Source organism: Panthera onca, chromosome F2, assembly GCF_046562875.1.
Source record: "Panthera onca isolate mPanOnc1 chromosome F2, mPanOnc1 haplotype 2, whole genome shotgun sequence".
Taxonomy (NCBI): domain Eukaryota; kingdom Metazoa; phylum Chordata; class Mammalia; order Carnivora; family Felidae; genus Panthera; species Panthera onca.
This window is the reverse complement of record NC_138356.1, coordinates 23,933,524-23,948,186: the sequence shown is the minus strand read 5'-3', so window position 1 is coordinate 23,948,186 and position 14,663 is coordinate 23,933,524. Positions and strand designations below refer to the sequence as shown.

General features: G+C 39.2%; 1 protein-coding gene across 1 annotated transcript; it reads right to left on the bottom strand.

Annotated features, from left to right (window-relative positions):
* Positions 1–5,516: 5,516 nt before the first annotated feature.
* On the bottom strand, positions 5,517–12,564 carry TMEM70 (transmembrane protein 70). The gene is made up of 3 exons (XM_060610741.3): positions 12,245–12,564; positions 10,953–11,058; positions 5,517–6,161 (listed from the first exon to the last, which is right to left on the bottom strand). The coding sequence occupies exons 1-3, from the start codon at positions 12,452–12,454 to the stop codon at positions 5,704–5,706; spliced, it is 774 nt and encodes a 257-aa protein (XP_060466724.1). The 5' UTR covers positions 12,455–12,564; the 3' UTR covers positions 5,517–5,703.
* Positions 12,565–14,663: the final 2,099 nt, after the last annotated feature.

Here is a 14,663-nt window from a genome sequence, read left to right as displayed (position 1 = left end):
TAGAACACTTGATGCAAATGAGAGCACAGACCGTTAAAAACAAAACAAGGTACTTCTCAGTCAATAGTAACAGAACCAGTCTGTAGGTCTCCCCTAGAATCCCAACAGACTGGTACGTCTTTTCCATCTGTATTGTTGTTCTCTCCTACAAGTTTTTTAGATGACAGTGTCTCATGGCCCAGGGAGCTGGAGCTATGGGTCTGAAGTGAATAGTCTTATGCAAACTATTTCTGCTCCACAATAGGTGTAGCCACAGAGCAGAGCCAGACTAGATGAGACCCCACACACGGGATATTACCATAGCTCTGCGCTGTGGGCAGGGGCCACACCAGGCTTGAGAATGCACTGACTTAAGCAAACTGCAGCTCCAGGGAATATTTTGACCCCTGATAATGAAATGGTCATTATTTTGCATGCGGCATGAATTTCAAAGTTCTCACTCTGTTCTAGAAAAATTAGGTGATCTTTTAGATACTTTGCTACTTGAAATCATTAAAAAAAAACTTTTTTAAGTTTATTTAAGAGAGACAGGGAGAGAGCACAATCAGGGGGTGGGGGAGGGGGACAGAGGGTCCAAAGCAGCTCTGTGCTGACAGCACAAAGCCTGTTGCGGGGTTTGAACTCATGAACCAAGAGATCATGACCTGAGCCGAAGTCAGACACTTAACTGACTGAGCCACTTAGGTGATCCACTACTTAAAATCCTTCAATGGACATAGTTTGGAATTAGTAGCCAAAATAGCATGGAGTCAAGGCCTAAAACTCTACAAGTTTGGAGGAAAATAATCATATGTTGGTAAAAGCTTCCACTAAAGAACTGGGCTGCTTTCCCATTTTTAGAAAGGCAAAAATCCATGGGAGGATGGGGTAAATGGGAGCAGTTAATGGGTATTGAGTTTCAGGTTTGCAAGGTAAAACCTTCTAGAGATCTGTTGCACAGCAATATAAATATAGTTAACACTACTGAACTTATGCTTAAAATTGGTTAAGACAGTAAATTTTATATTATATATTTTTTACCACATTTAAAAAGTAAGAAAAATGATGAGGGGGGTGGGGGGAGCAGGAGAAGAACCTATGAATGCCCCTAATGGTCTCAAAATACCATTCCCATTAAAAGGAACAAAGACTGGAGAAATTGCTGATTCCAGGTCTGGGGCAGAAAATGCACAAGATGGAGCCTGGAACATCTTATCACATTAGATAACCAATATCTAATTGGTTACCTAGACAGTCTCCACTGACCAAAGATAGGTTTCTTATCGATGTTGTAACAAATAACCACTAACTTAGTGACTTAACAGTACAAATGTGTTCTCTTACAGCTCTGGAGGGCAGAAGTCTGGAATCACTTTCATTGGGCCAAAGTCAAGGCTGGTTCCTTCTGGAGACTCTGGGAGAAGAATCTGTTTCCTTTCTCATCTTAGAGAGCTCCAACGTCTGTATTCCTCCATCTTCAAAGTTCAGCATTCCCATCTCTGCTTCCATCATCACATCACCTTCTCCTCTGACCTTCTCACCTCCTGACTCCTCCTTATAAGAACACTGTGATTACACTAGAACCATCTGGATAATCCAGGATAATCTCCCCAAGATAGATCTATAAAATTCTTTTGCCATATAATATGACATTCACAGTTTCCAGACATGAACATCTTGGGGGACCATTATTCAGCCTACTATGTAAACATTAAGATAGTTAACTGCAATGAAGTATACATATTTGTATATAAGTATGAGCTATAAGCTCATATTTTTGTAAAGTCTAATCATCAGATGATGCTAGGAAGCCAGCTCTTTTAAAAACCAGTAAATAAAGGGAAAGAATCAAATATTTATCCTGACTTCTCTATGGAAACTCAGCTACTGGTAACCAGACAGTAGATGGGGCAAGTTTCCCTTGCCTCCTCATACTATTTTCTCTACTTTTAGAAGTATTCAGCTAATATATAAAAAAGTAACAATAGAATATAACCATCTTGGAACACCTAAGGAATTACTTAGGCACTGAACATCAATGGTTACTAACTGCACAAAGAGAGAGACAGAAAGACTGTATTTCTTGATAGATGAACACTGGTAGACAGCCTCCAAGATGGTTCCCAATGATCCTTACTTCCTAGTACCCAAAGTCTTGTGTAGTAGTCCTCTCCACCAGTGAATAAGGCTGATTGTGTAATATTGCATAATTACTGCATGCGACTTCCAAGATAGATCATATACATCATTGTGGCTTCCACCCTGCTCTTTTGGATCATTTGCTCTAGGGGGAGCAGGTAGCCCTAAGGAGAGAACCACGTGGTGCAAAGCTGAGCCCTTTTGCCAAAAAGCCAGTACCAGTTTGTCAGTCATGTGAGCAAGCCATCTTGGAAGCAGTTCTTCCAGCCCCAGTTCAGCCTTCAGATGATAGCAGCGCCAGCTGATATCTCGACTGCCACCTCATGAGAGAAGCTGATTCAGAAGCATTCAGCTAAGCCACTCCCAGATACTGGATCAACAGGCACAATGTGCTATGTTTGAAACCTCTGACTTTTAGGGGCGATATCTTATGCAACAACAGATAACTAATACAAGCAACATTACCTATGAAATGGTTTTGTCCAAAATAATGAAATCTCAGTATGATGAGGGGCGCCTGGGTGGCTCAGTCAGTTAAGCGGCCGACTTCGGCTCAGGTCAGATCTCGCGGTCCGTGAGTTCGAGCCCCGCGTCGGGCTCTGTGCTGACAGCTCAGAGCCTGGAGCCTGTTTCAGGTCCTGTGTCTCCCTCTCTCTGACCCTCCCCCATTCATGCTCTCTAACTCTGTCTCAAAAATAAGTAAACGTTAAAAAAAAAATTAAAAAAAAAGAAATCTCAGTATGATGAAGCTTCAAGTCCTACTACCAATTTACAGGAGATACAGAGGACAGAGAAACACGTTAAACTACACCTCAGGGATACAATCAGAAAATCTAGACCAGGAAAAGATGTAAAGGACAAACAACTCTGTTCCTTCAACTGATAATTTACAAGGGAGAAAAAAACAAAGTGAAAGAAATGAAGGGGCCTATAGAAGAGTCTGAAAAGACATTTCGTAAATTGGTATGAATAAGTATGAACTTTTCCTAGATCTTAATCCAAACAAAATGTGGGGAGGCATTGGAAATTTGAACAGACTGAATATTTGATAACTCTGGGAGAGGGCAGAGGTTTGGGTATTATAATGGTATTATAATTTTTTAAGTCCTTATCTGGTAGAGTTACAAAATTAAATATTTAAGAAATAAATGTTATGATGTCTGAGATTTGCTTCCAAATAAGTAGAGGGCTTCCAAAGTAGTAAGTGGTTGGGGTGTAGATGAAACAACACTGACAACAAATTGGTTGGTAATTGTTGAATCCGGATGATAGCCATGTTGATTCGTTGTACTCCTACTTTTGAATGATTGAAGTTCTCAATGAAAAGGAAGCCAACAATGTATAAACTGTTCTGAGTAAATCAAATACAGTTTTAAAAACTGTATCATTCAGACCTAATGGCCATTTTGTTACTTTTGCTTCCAAAAGCTGGATTCTTTTAGGATGATGAAATTGGTATTGAAAAAAAGGATTACAAAATATTTTATTACCAACGGGTTTTATTACCTGATGTAACCCAGACGTTAAACCAGGATCATCCTGCCTTTTAAGATTCAACTAAAACTGACTCAATGCCCTTTCTATATGTAGTGGGACACTCCTCACCTCCTCAACCTTTCCAAGATTACTCTGAGGTGAAGTTAGTAAAGTGGCATAAGAGAGATGTATATAAATTTCTCCTCCTCACCTTGGTCTGAGTTGTTTCTGCTGACTTATTTCAGTGGTGAATCACATTCTACACATGCTGTTCCTTTTCTACTTCTTGGTGTCAATCCAGACCACGCACTTGAGAAGTCCTCTTTCTCAGTATTTTAGGCTTCTTTTCCCTAAACAACCAAGTTGTCTTCTGAATTATGATGATACTAATAAAAATAGGTTTTTCACTCCACTACACAGGTGGCAAAATGGTTATATGGATACAGGACATTTAAAGAAAGAGATATGAGGTACTCAAAACAAGTTATGAACGAAGTGACACTTGGAAGAAAACGAAAATATTAACAATACTGTTTTTTCTTCTAGGAGTGGAACTGATTCTTTTTTCTTGCTTCTACTTTCTGATACTTGATGAGCATTTGATTATGGAATAATTTTTAATAGAAATCTACAAATCACATTAACTGCCAAGATAGCAACAGGTATTGATCTAAGTGACATAGGACAGAGGAGCAGGCAGAGGCCCAACCCGAGGTTGGAGACGGCACCAGGTTGTTCACCTGAGACCTAGAGCCTGCTCTCTACTAGGATCATAAACTGGCTGATCCTAGCAGAGGGTGCTCTAGGTCTCAGAAATGGGAGCACTTTTCTACCCTACCCTCCCTCCTACAAGCCTCCAGCAGCTTCAGACCTGATCTGTCAACTAGTGATGTTCCTTGTTCCTTCCCCATCAACCTTCCTCAAACACAGATAAGCCATAATGATATTTACCATCATGGCAGATAGGAGACATGAGGCAGCCCCACACAGACTGGGTATTTTGTTCTTGACTTGACTGACAACTAGCACAGTACCTGGCACACACTGGGCACCTAATAAGTTATCTACTGATCTAAATAGCATGGGGGCGCCTGGGTGGCTCAGTCGGTTGGGCGTCCGACTTCGGCTCAGGTCATGATCTCACGGTCCGTGAGTTCGAGCCCTGCGTCAGGCTCTGTGCTGACAGCTCAGAGCCTGGAGCCCGCTTTGGATTCTGTGTCTCCCTCTCTCTGACCTTCCCCCATTCATGCTCTCTCTCTCTGTCTCAAAAATGAATAAATGTTAAAAATAAATAAATAAATAAATAAATAAATAAATAAATAAATAGCATGATTTAAGGCCTTTTGCTCCTTGCTGAAAATCCTTCACAAGGACCAACTTTGATTTTACAACTAGAGGTTAAAAATCTTAAAATGCCAGGACTTCATAAAGTTAGCATAAAGATGGCCATTTTATAAAAGGTCCTGTCATCTATTTAGTACCTATGATTTTTCCTGCTCTGATAGGATACATCAAAGGAGAAGAGTGCACAGAGGGACAACTGGGACCACCAAAGACATCGCTACTTAGATCACCATTTCTCCTGTAACTACCACACTCAACTGGACATGGAGATTCTTATTATGGGTAACTATGCCAGAGAAGATAGGCAAAAACTTGTGGTTTGAACCAAAGGGAGATTAACACTGCTTCCTATAATTTTTGAAATTATTACTTTAATTTTTAAAATTATAGAGATTTTAATGTGGGTAAAGTTAGTATCTATACACTTAGAAAAACCCAAAAAACAGCTCTCCTATTTGCTTCTGACATCTGATCCCCAGGTTAGAGGCAGCCACACTTATTATATAAAATTACTTATGCCTATGCCAGCACGAACGTGTATTCTCACTTTTTAAAAACATAAATGGTAGAATATTACGTTTTGTTTTTCAAACATAGCTTATTTTATTATACAGAAACATAATTCTCTGAAAATTAATTAAAAGTTGTTTGATACAACTTCAAATTGGTTTTAACAGTCAGTCACTAACAGAAAACAAAAGTCAATTTAATTATTATACATTGGAACATAAATCACATTTAAGCACAAACATGAAAACAGCAGACTCATTTCTCATCTTTGACTTGTTTCTTTTCACTGTCTTCTTCCATTTCAAAAGTGAATGGTTTGTCATAACCCATTAGATGGTTATAATCTTCAGGGTTTGGAAAGAGCACTGGATTAACTAACAGTGATTTTGTTTTAGCGTAAAACGTGGTAAACACATGTGTGCTGTCTGGAATCTTCACGTCATTTTGGTGAAACACTGTACTCGTTTCTGAAAGCACAACATTATAAGTAATGGCTTTGTAAGTGTCTGTTGTAGCTTCATGGTACAACCGAATGACATAGCCTTTTGTAACAAAGTGAAGCAGTGCTGGAGTGATCACCGTAAAGCTTCCTATGATGCCATAAAATAATATTTGCAAAGGCAGACTTCCAAATATAATATTATTTTGTGCAAAAATGTATGGTAGAAATGCAAGGCTGATGACACTTGTAGAATAAGAGAAACATTTCACACCTAAATAGGAAAAAAAAAATGGGAAAAGATTAATATATATAAATTTTATAAAACAATCAACCTATTCAATTAATACTTCCACCTTCTTATAGCATCACCAAAACAATAAAATCAACACACACACATAGTGATTATTATTTTCTAGGCTCTGTCTTTACATACTTTATATATTTTATTCACAAAATCTTTGAAAAAGCACTATGAAATAGACAGATAATTATCATCATCACTCCCATTTAACACATGAGAAAAACAATGCACTTGCTCTATATCACAGAGCTACCAAGTGGCAGAACTGGGATTCAAACCCAGGCAATTTGACTCTAGTGCCCAGGCCACTGACCAATACACTGCACTGCCTCTCCAGGTAAGAAATCTGCTTTAGGGTTAACTGGCCCTCTACCTCAGTTCCCCAAGAAAAGATTCAATATTACTCAAAGATCCTTATGAATACTATAAAAGTTAATTCAGCCAGCAGATTATCAAATAAAACTCTATTAATAAGCACTTCCACATATCTAACATTAAATGTTTATATATGAGGCTAACATTATCAGGCTAAGTGCCCAGGATTAAAACAGCAAACTACCAAAACAAACAAACAAACAAACAAACAAAACCGAAAACAAAACAAAACAAACACCAGTGGTTAAGAAACACATGGGAAATAAGGCGCCTGGGTGGCTCAGTTGGTTAAGCATCTGACTCTTGGTTTCAGCTCAGGTTATGATCCTACAGCTAGTGAGTTAGAGCCCTGCAACGGGCTCCACGCCTGCTTGGGATTCTCTCCCTCCCTTTTTCTCTGTCCCTCCCCGACTTATGCTGTATCTGTCTCTCTCAAAATAAAAACTTAAAAAAAAAAAGAAGAAAGAAACACGTGGGAAATATATTCAACTTCTTTACCAATGAAAGACATTCAAGTTAAAACAGTGAGATATTTTTACCTGTCACATTAAAACATTAAAAATCAATGACTTCTGAAATGCATAGTTAAAAATGGTTAAGAGACACCTGGGTGGCTCAGTGGGTTAAGCAACTGACTCTTGATTTTGGTCAGGTCATGATCTCATGGTTGGTGAGATCAAGCCCCACATCAGGCTCTGCGCTGAGGTGTGGAGCCTGCTTGGAGTACTCTCTCTCCCTCTCTCTCTCTGTACCCCACCACTTGTGCATGCTCTCTCTCTCGAAATAAATAAAAATAAAAAACATTTAAAAAATAAAAATGGTTAAAATGGTAAATTTATGTTACATATATTTTACCACAATAAGTGACTTAAAATGTAAATTTCTAGAAGATCGACAAGTTAAGATCCTAGACAAATTGGTTATAAATTTAACTTGGAAAAACAAAGTAAGAAAAAAGGGTGGGAGAAGTTAGATATTAAAACATAAGTCTATAATTATAATGGTGTGGTCCTGGTGCACAATAAAACAGATCAGTTGAACAAAATGGAAAATCTAGAAATAAACCTAACTGCATATGGAAATTTATATACTATAAATTTATATACTATACATCTCAAATACGTGGGCAAAAATGGTGCTAGGACAACTGGATAGCCATATAAAAAAGATAAAAACTCAATCCATCCCTCATACCATCTACTAGGAAAATTCCAAATAATCCTGATATTTAAATGTAAAAAATAAAATCATAGAGATAGAAGAAGAAAATATCCATGCAGTCCTTCATAATCTGAGAATGGGAAAACTTTTCTAATTATGACTCAAAACACAGAAGCAATCAAGGAGAAAGGTAAATCTGATTAAAAATGTACATGGACATAAACAAAGTAGAGACAAATGAGAAAAATATTTGCAACTTATATCACAGAGTGTTAATATCCCCAACATATAAAAGGTTACTAGGATATGAGAAGATCAATAACCCTGTCCACAAACATGCAAGAAATAGAAGCAGATGGCTCACTAAAACAAAAATAACCACAGCCCTTAAACAGAAGAAATGTTAATAAACCTCAAACATAAGAAACATGAAATTAAAACCACGGTGAGATATTGTTTTCCTCCCAAACTGCCAAAAACCAAGTTTGACAACATACTGTTAATGAGGCTGTAACACAGTCTCATACATTGCTATTGGTTACAGGCTTAATTATCTTGCATCAGTAATTTAAAAATAATTCCTTCCTTCCTCCCACAGGTAGTTGCTATGACACTGGTACACATACAATACAATACAATACAATACAATACAATACAATACAATACAATACAATACGATACAATAGGGATACAATGCGGACCAAGATGCCTTCTATAAAAGCCACCTTAGTCCTTCCAACTACCCTTTTTTCCCCAAGACTTTTGTCACACTATGGTGGGTTGAATAGTGTACCTCAAAATTCATGTGTACCCAGAACCTCCAAATGTGACCTCATTTGGAAATAGGGTCTTTGTAGACAATCAAAAATTGAGATGAGTTCATCCAGGAACAGGGTGGGCCATGACTCCAATGAGAATATCCTTGTAAGGATAAAACATGACAGAGACACAAAGAAAACATGGCCCTTCCCAACACCGATTTCAGAATTCTAGCTTTCAGAACAGGGAGAACAAATTTCTGTTGCTTTAAGCCACCAAGTTTGTGGAAACTTATTACAAGAGTCCAAGGAAACTAATGTACCATATACTTTATTTTGCCTGGATTGACGTAACTGTCATTTTCTAAACAATATATTCTGGGCTTTCCCAGCTTCATGTCTTTGCTCATACTACTTCATGCCTGGGATGCCCTTCTTTCACACCTCTTCATGTTCAAATTCTTCTTAACCTAAAATGAGACTACTGTGACATTAGTTAATTATTTGTGGAGGAATTAAAAGGAACAATCAACTAAAAGACTCTTCAAATGTCTTTAAAGTAGGATCCATTTGGTAGTTTAAAGAATCTCCAAGAAGGTTACCTCTATCTTAATGTCTCTCATTCAGTTTTACATAGAAAAAGTATTTCTCTCTCAGTTCCTACATAAAAAAAATAGTAATCAGGGGCGCCTTAGTGGCTCAGTTGGTTAAGCATCCGACTCTTGATTTTGGCTCAGGTCATGATCTCACCGTTTATGAGTTCCAGCCCCGCATCAGACTCTGCCCTGACAGTGCAGAGCCTGCTTGGGATTCTGTCTCTCCCTCTCTCTCTGCCCCTCCCTGGCTTGAGCTCACTCACTCTCAAAACAAATAAATAAACTTTAAAATAAGTAAAGAAATAAAACAGCAATCTCTATAAAGTATATACAGTGACTTTCTATCACCATGATGTTGAAAGAACTCAAACATTAAATTCTTATAGAAGTTACAATTCTAGAACTTGGAATACCATGGATGGCTATGCTCTTCCACAAATATGACATCCTAACCACATGAAAATTAACCATTTATATTCTCATCTTTAAAGAAGGAAGTCAAATGGAAATAAATAAATTAGTAAGCCTTCCCTGCATTTGAAGTAAGGGTCTGCTCAGAACAAAGGGTATTATGGGTATCACTGTTAACATGTCTAGTAGTTTAAATCCAGGTATCTCAGGTCAGAAATGTGACAAATGCTCAGTGGCCTACTTATGTACTGACTCCTAGAGGAATTTCTAACCACTGAAAATCAATTTTTCCAGTAACTTCAGAACTCTTCTCAATAGTGATTACACTCAGTCCTTATTGCCAAAGTTTTAAATATCTACACAGTCCTCTAAACACAGTCTATTTTGATGCCTCACACTTGAGAACTTACAGATTCCCAGAGTAAATTAAAAAAAATTTTTTTGGAAATTTATTTATTTTGAGAAACAGAGAGAGTGAGCAGGAAAGAGCAGAGAGAGAGAGGGAGAGAGAGAATCCCAAGCAGGCTCTGCATGGTCAGCACAGAGCCCCACCCACAAGGGGCTCAAACCAACCAACCGCGAGATCACAACCTGAGCCAAAACCAAGAACCAGCCGCTTGACCGACTGAGCCACCCAGGTGCCCCTGCAGAGTAAATTTTAGATGATCAGTTGACACCAGCATAATCAAAAACAGGAATGCAAATGAAGGTGCTGAGATCTTGTGGCTGACCTGGCTATAAAGTAATCCTTTGGATATTTCAGGTTATTCTTTTAAGATTACTAAAATGAGATACAACCTCAGGAACTTGAACAAATCACATACCTAAGTTCTTCTGACCTTCCCTAATAAATTATTCCATACTAGATACCAAATTAAGAGCTAAGGAAAGAGCTTCAAACTTGTAGTCATTTAATACAGTTTTTCTTCCCTATTAGTCTCTACCACCTACAAAAGCCACTAAACATGTTTCTTGAAAATTCTAAGGTGAATTGAAAAGCTGTAAAAGTAATGTATTTTTTTAATTATGAAAGTATTATACGCTCATTTTAGCTGCCGAATTAAAAAATATATGAAGTAAATGTGTAGTCTCTCAAAATAACTACTCTTTAAGGGGTATTCTTCCACATTTTTTCTCTGCATACTCAAACATTACACAAATAAACGCACACTTCTTGTTCTGTTTTACTTTGTTGTTAAACACCTTGGGAGATGACCAAAGGATGGAAGCTTTAGCACCCAGCCATAAGATCACACAGCCATGAACAGTCTTCAAAAATCTTTTTTAAATCTCCTAGAAATGCAAGGGTCTCAACCTCTGAATCTTGCATTAAGAGGACACAAGAAAAAAATATATAACCTAATTTTTCCTCATATCTTGTGATTAAGAGGTACTAAAATAAGAGGTAACATCCTAAGTACATTTTACAAAGGAAATTACCCTCACTTTTGATTACCCACCAAACACTGTTCGGGCCAGATTCCCAGTATAAATCAGCCTTCCATCTTCTGATTTTTCAAGCTGTGTATGTAAGCATTGAACACACCTTTCCCAACAAAGAGGTATCTATTGAAACAGAGACCATTATAATGTGAGTACATAATAAAGTGCATTTAGACCAACTTTTAATTTTCTTTAAGTGTATTTTGTAAATTATAATGAAGAGTAAAAGAGAACTTGTCACATACGGTTATTTAAGGAATTCTCAGAGCTAAAGAAATCAAACTAACAAAATCTCTTTCCTGAACTCCAGTCACAACCTGCGGAGTTGGAGAGTGAAGAAGACCTAGGTTTGCACCCCAGCTCAAAGCCTCCTAGATAAAGCATGACTTTGAACAACTAAAAACTTCAGTAGAACAGTCTCTTCCATTCTATGGCTAATGAAAATGTCAAAAGTTTAAGCGTATTAGTTTTCAAAAAACAAAATCCTCAATGTAATGTAAATAAAACACTGCAAATTCAATTTGTTTGAAGTCCAGACCGTCTTTAATACTTCTGCATCTCCTTGCTTCCCTTGTTCCTCTTAATATTTCACTTGAAATCCTGTATCACATTTCACAGAAGAGTTCCCCGAATGTCTAAAAATTTATTTCACAGTACACACACTTCAAAATGTAAAAGGCATGCCTGATCCATTTATGTTGAAATTTAATGAAATTCCAATTCCCATATTAGGCATTTCCAAGTTTCAATCTTGTTTACTAATCTTGATACTTTACAGGGCAGGATTAGGAGACAATTTATTCAGATAAAATGAGAGCATTAACGTCCCCAACCCCTTTTTCCAAAGAGCAAAATAATTCCTTACAATAAGCTCACCTAATAAAAAAAATAGAACAAACTTAAAGTCCGGTATTCTGAGTTCTTTCAGTTCAGTCTCCAGATGGTGCCTGTAATGTTGCAGATTAACCCCTCCGAGCTTCCGCTCAAGGATAGAAAGAGAAGAGTCGGCACCCACGAGCTGGGTTTGCAACCACCTGTAAATTACTCAGAACCGCCCAGAAAATGACCACTTTCCAACAGATATTCCTAGACTCGTGAGTGCTGTAAACCCCGGGATCCCGGGCCGGTTCCCGAGGCCGAGGCCCGGTACTTCTGCGCTGCCCTCAGAGAGCTTCTTCCGCACCAGGGTCACCTGGCCGCCGGGGCGGGGGCTCCCCAGGCCCGATCTACCCTCACTCCCCCACCTCCACCCTCACCGCCCACCTCCACTCCCATCCTCTCTCGGTCCGCAAGCCTTCAGACTGCCGACCTGCGTTCGCACCCGACTCCCGAGGAACGGCCGGGCTCCCCGCTGCCCTTCGCTTCCACCGCCAACCAGCCCCGGGGAGCCGCTGCAGGAGGCCACACGCGACGAGGCCGCGCTAGGGCCTCGGAGCGCGGCAGCCGCCCACGGCACTGTCCTCTTCCCGCCGAGCCGAAGTCCGGCCGCCCACGGGCTGCCCAAAGCCAAAAGCAGCATCCCGCGCGTGACAATTGGCGGCCGACGGCGCAACGGCGACAACGGGAACCGCGAGGCCCAGCTCCCAAACCGACCGCAGCTGGGACCAGCCGCGTTCGCTCCGCCTCCAGAAATCGGGGTGGGGGGTGGGGGGCAGGCTTGGCCTCACGCGCGTGCGCAGAACTCGCGGTCTCCCCGCAACCTTGGCCACGCGCGTTCCCTGCGGACTGAGCTCTGAACGCCGCCCACCGGAGTCTGGTTGCAGGGATCGGCCGATGACCATCCTGGGCGCAGCTTTACTTTCCCATATTTTAGCGCTCTTTAGGAGAATGTGGAAGGACAGAGGAGAGGGAGAGCCATGAGCGGAGGACAACGCCTGGAAGCCAGGGTTAAAGTCTTTCATTCTTAGTTGGCGTCATTTTCTAGGCCCCCAAAACTATCTTCTTTCCGGAAAATGAGTCTGGCCTGTTACCACAGAATAATAATGCAATTTGGACAAAAATGAATGGTAATTTAATCCAACCATTGGATTGGGAGAAAATAAATGGAATTTATTCATATAATCCTGATACTTGCCAAATACCTCTTCTGGAATCCTTCGCATCCATATACACGTTTCTTCATTACTTGTTTAAGAGGTATTGAAGACCTATTGTGAAGACTAAGGAGCAGAGGATATAAAGAGACCGCATAAAATTGGTCAGCTGAGTCTTGAAGGATGAGCATCCAACTAGTAGACACACCTTTGTTTACTATTTCAGAACAATGTTTTTGACTCCAGATGCTATTTGCATGTAAGAAGATCAAACTAAAAGTCTAAACTAAAGTTCTTGAGAACTCCAGATCCTGTTTACTTTTTTTTCCCTGGGTATCCAAAAGGATAAAATTACACTGCTTCTTTATGAATAACTTCATTTTCTTAAAGTTATTTTCCACTTACTTTTTTTTTTTTTTAAGTTTATTTATTTAGAGAGAGTGCATACCCATGCGTGCACATGACTGGAGAAGGGAAAGAGAGAAACGAAGGGAGAGAATCCCAAGCAGGTCTGCTGTCAGGGCACAGAGCCTGAGGTGGGGTGGGGAGGACTGGATCCCACTAACTGCAAGATCATGACCTGAGCCGCAATCAGGAGTCCCACGTTCAACAGACTGAGCCACCCAGGCCCTCCTCTTCCACTTAGACTTTTAAAATTCTTCTGTTTAGTGTAATTGATTCTGCAAATAGCATTTTTCCATTTTACTGATATATGTCTAAAATTTTCTTTTAATATAGTGTTTTAATATTGTTACAAAAATAAATTGAGATATATTAGAAATGTTTCATTTATTTGAGCAAAAATTTATTCAAATTGGGCAGCACCAAACTGAAAGTGGTTAAGAGTCCTCCATTGAGAGGAGCTAGTGGCAACACAGAGAAGACGAAGAAGCAAAGCAAGGAAGTTATTTCATTTGCTATAGTTTAAGCATTTGCGTTATTTGGGGAAATCTAGTTGGCTGTTTGTGATTGGTTGTTCTTAGACATTTATAGGAATTAATTCTGGCTTAGGTTTGGTTTGGTTACATAGGCTATCAAGGTATTAGAGCCGTCTCAGTGTAACGGCGTCCTTGACTGATTACTTCAATAATATACTGAGAACTTGAATTTTAACTTCTGTTAGGCTTAGTTTTGTTTTTTCCCCAACAGATACTATAAGCAAATAAAAATAATATTTGGTTTACTTCAGGTTTCTAAATAGCTAAACTGAGATCATATTCTGAAAATTCTATGCTGTAGAATTATGTTGAATTGTTATTTATGCTTAGATTTCCCAGTTCTAGTAATATAGACATTTGTTGAATATAAACTACTTGAATGGGATTTTAGAATGATACTAAGACTTTAAAAATAAGACTTGATACCCATTCATATCATCTAAGAGGTTCCCTTTAAAAACAGAGGCTGATAAGTATGCCTGGGTGGCTCAGCTGGTTAAGCATCTGACTTCTGCTGAGATCATGACCTTGTGGTTTCTGAATTTGAGCCCTGCGTGGGGCTCTGTGCTGACAGCTCAGAGCCTGGAGCCTGCCTCAGATTCTATGTCTCCCTCTCTCTCTGCCCCTCCCTGCTCATGCTCTTTCTCTCAAAAATAAATAAACATTAAAAAAAAATGGAGGCTGATGTAAAACTGAAAAACAATTATCACTTGTAGAATGTATGGCCACCATTATTGTATGTCCTTTTTGTCTGTTT

Bases quoted from the DNA above. Each gene is read 5' to 3' on its own strand.
- TMEM70 (XM_060610741.3), bottom strand. From the start codon at position 12,454: ATGCTGCTTTTGGCTTTGGGCAGCCCGTGGGCGGCCGGACTTCGGCTC. The intron at 11,059-12,244 runs GTCGGCAGTCTG...CTGTTTCAATAG, and splicing joins GGAGTCGGGTGCGAACGCAG to ATACCTCTTTGTTGGGAAAG. The intron at 6,162-10,952 runs GTGGGTAATCAA...TTTCCTATTTAG, and splicing joins TCTGGCCCGAACAGTGTTTG to GTGTGAAATGTTTCTCTTAT.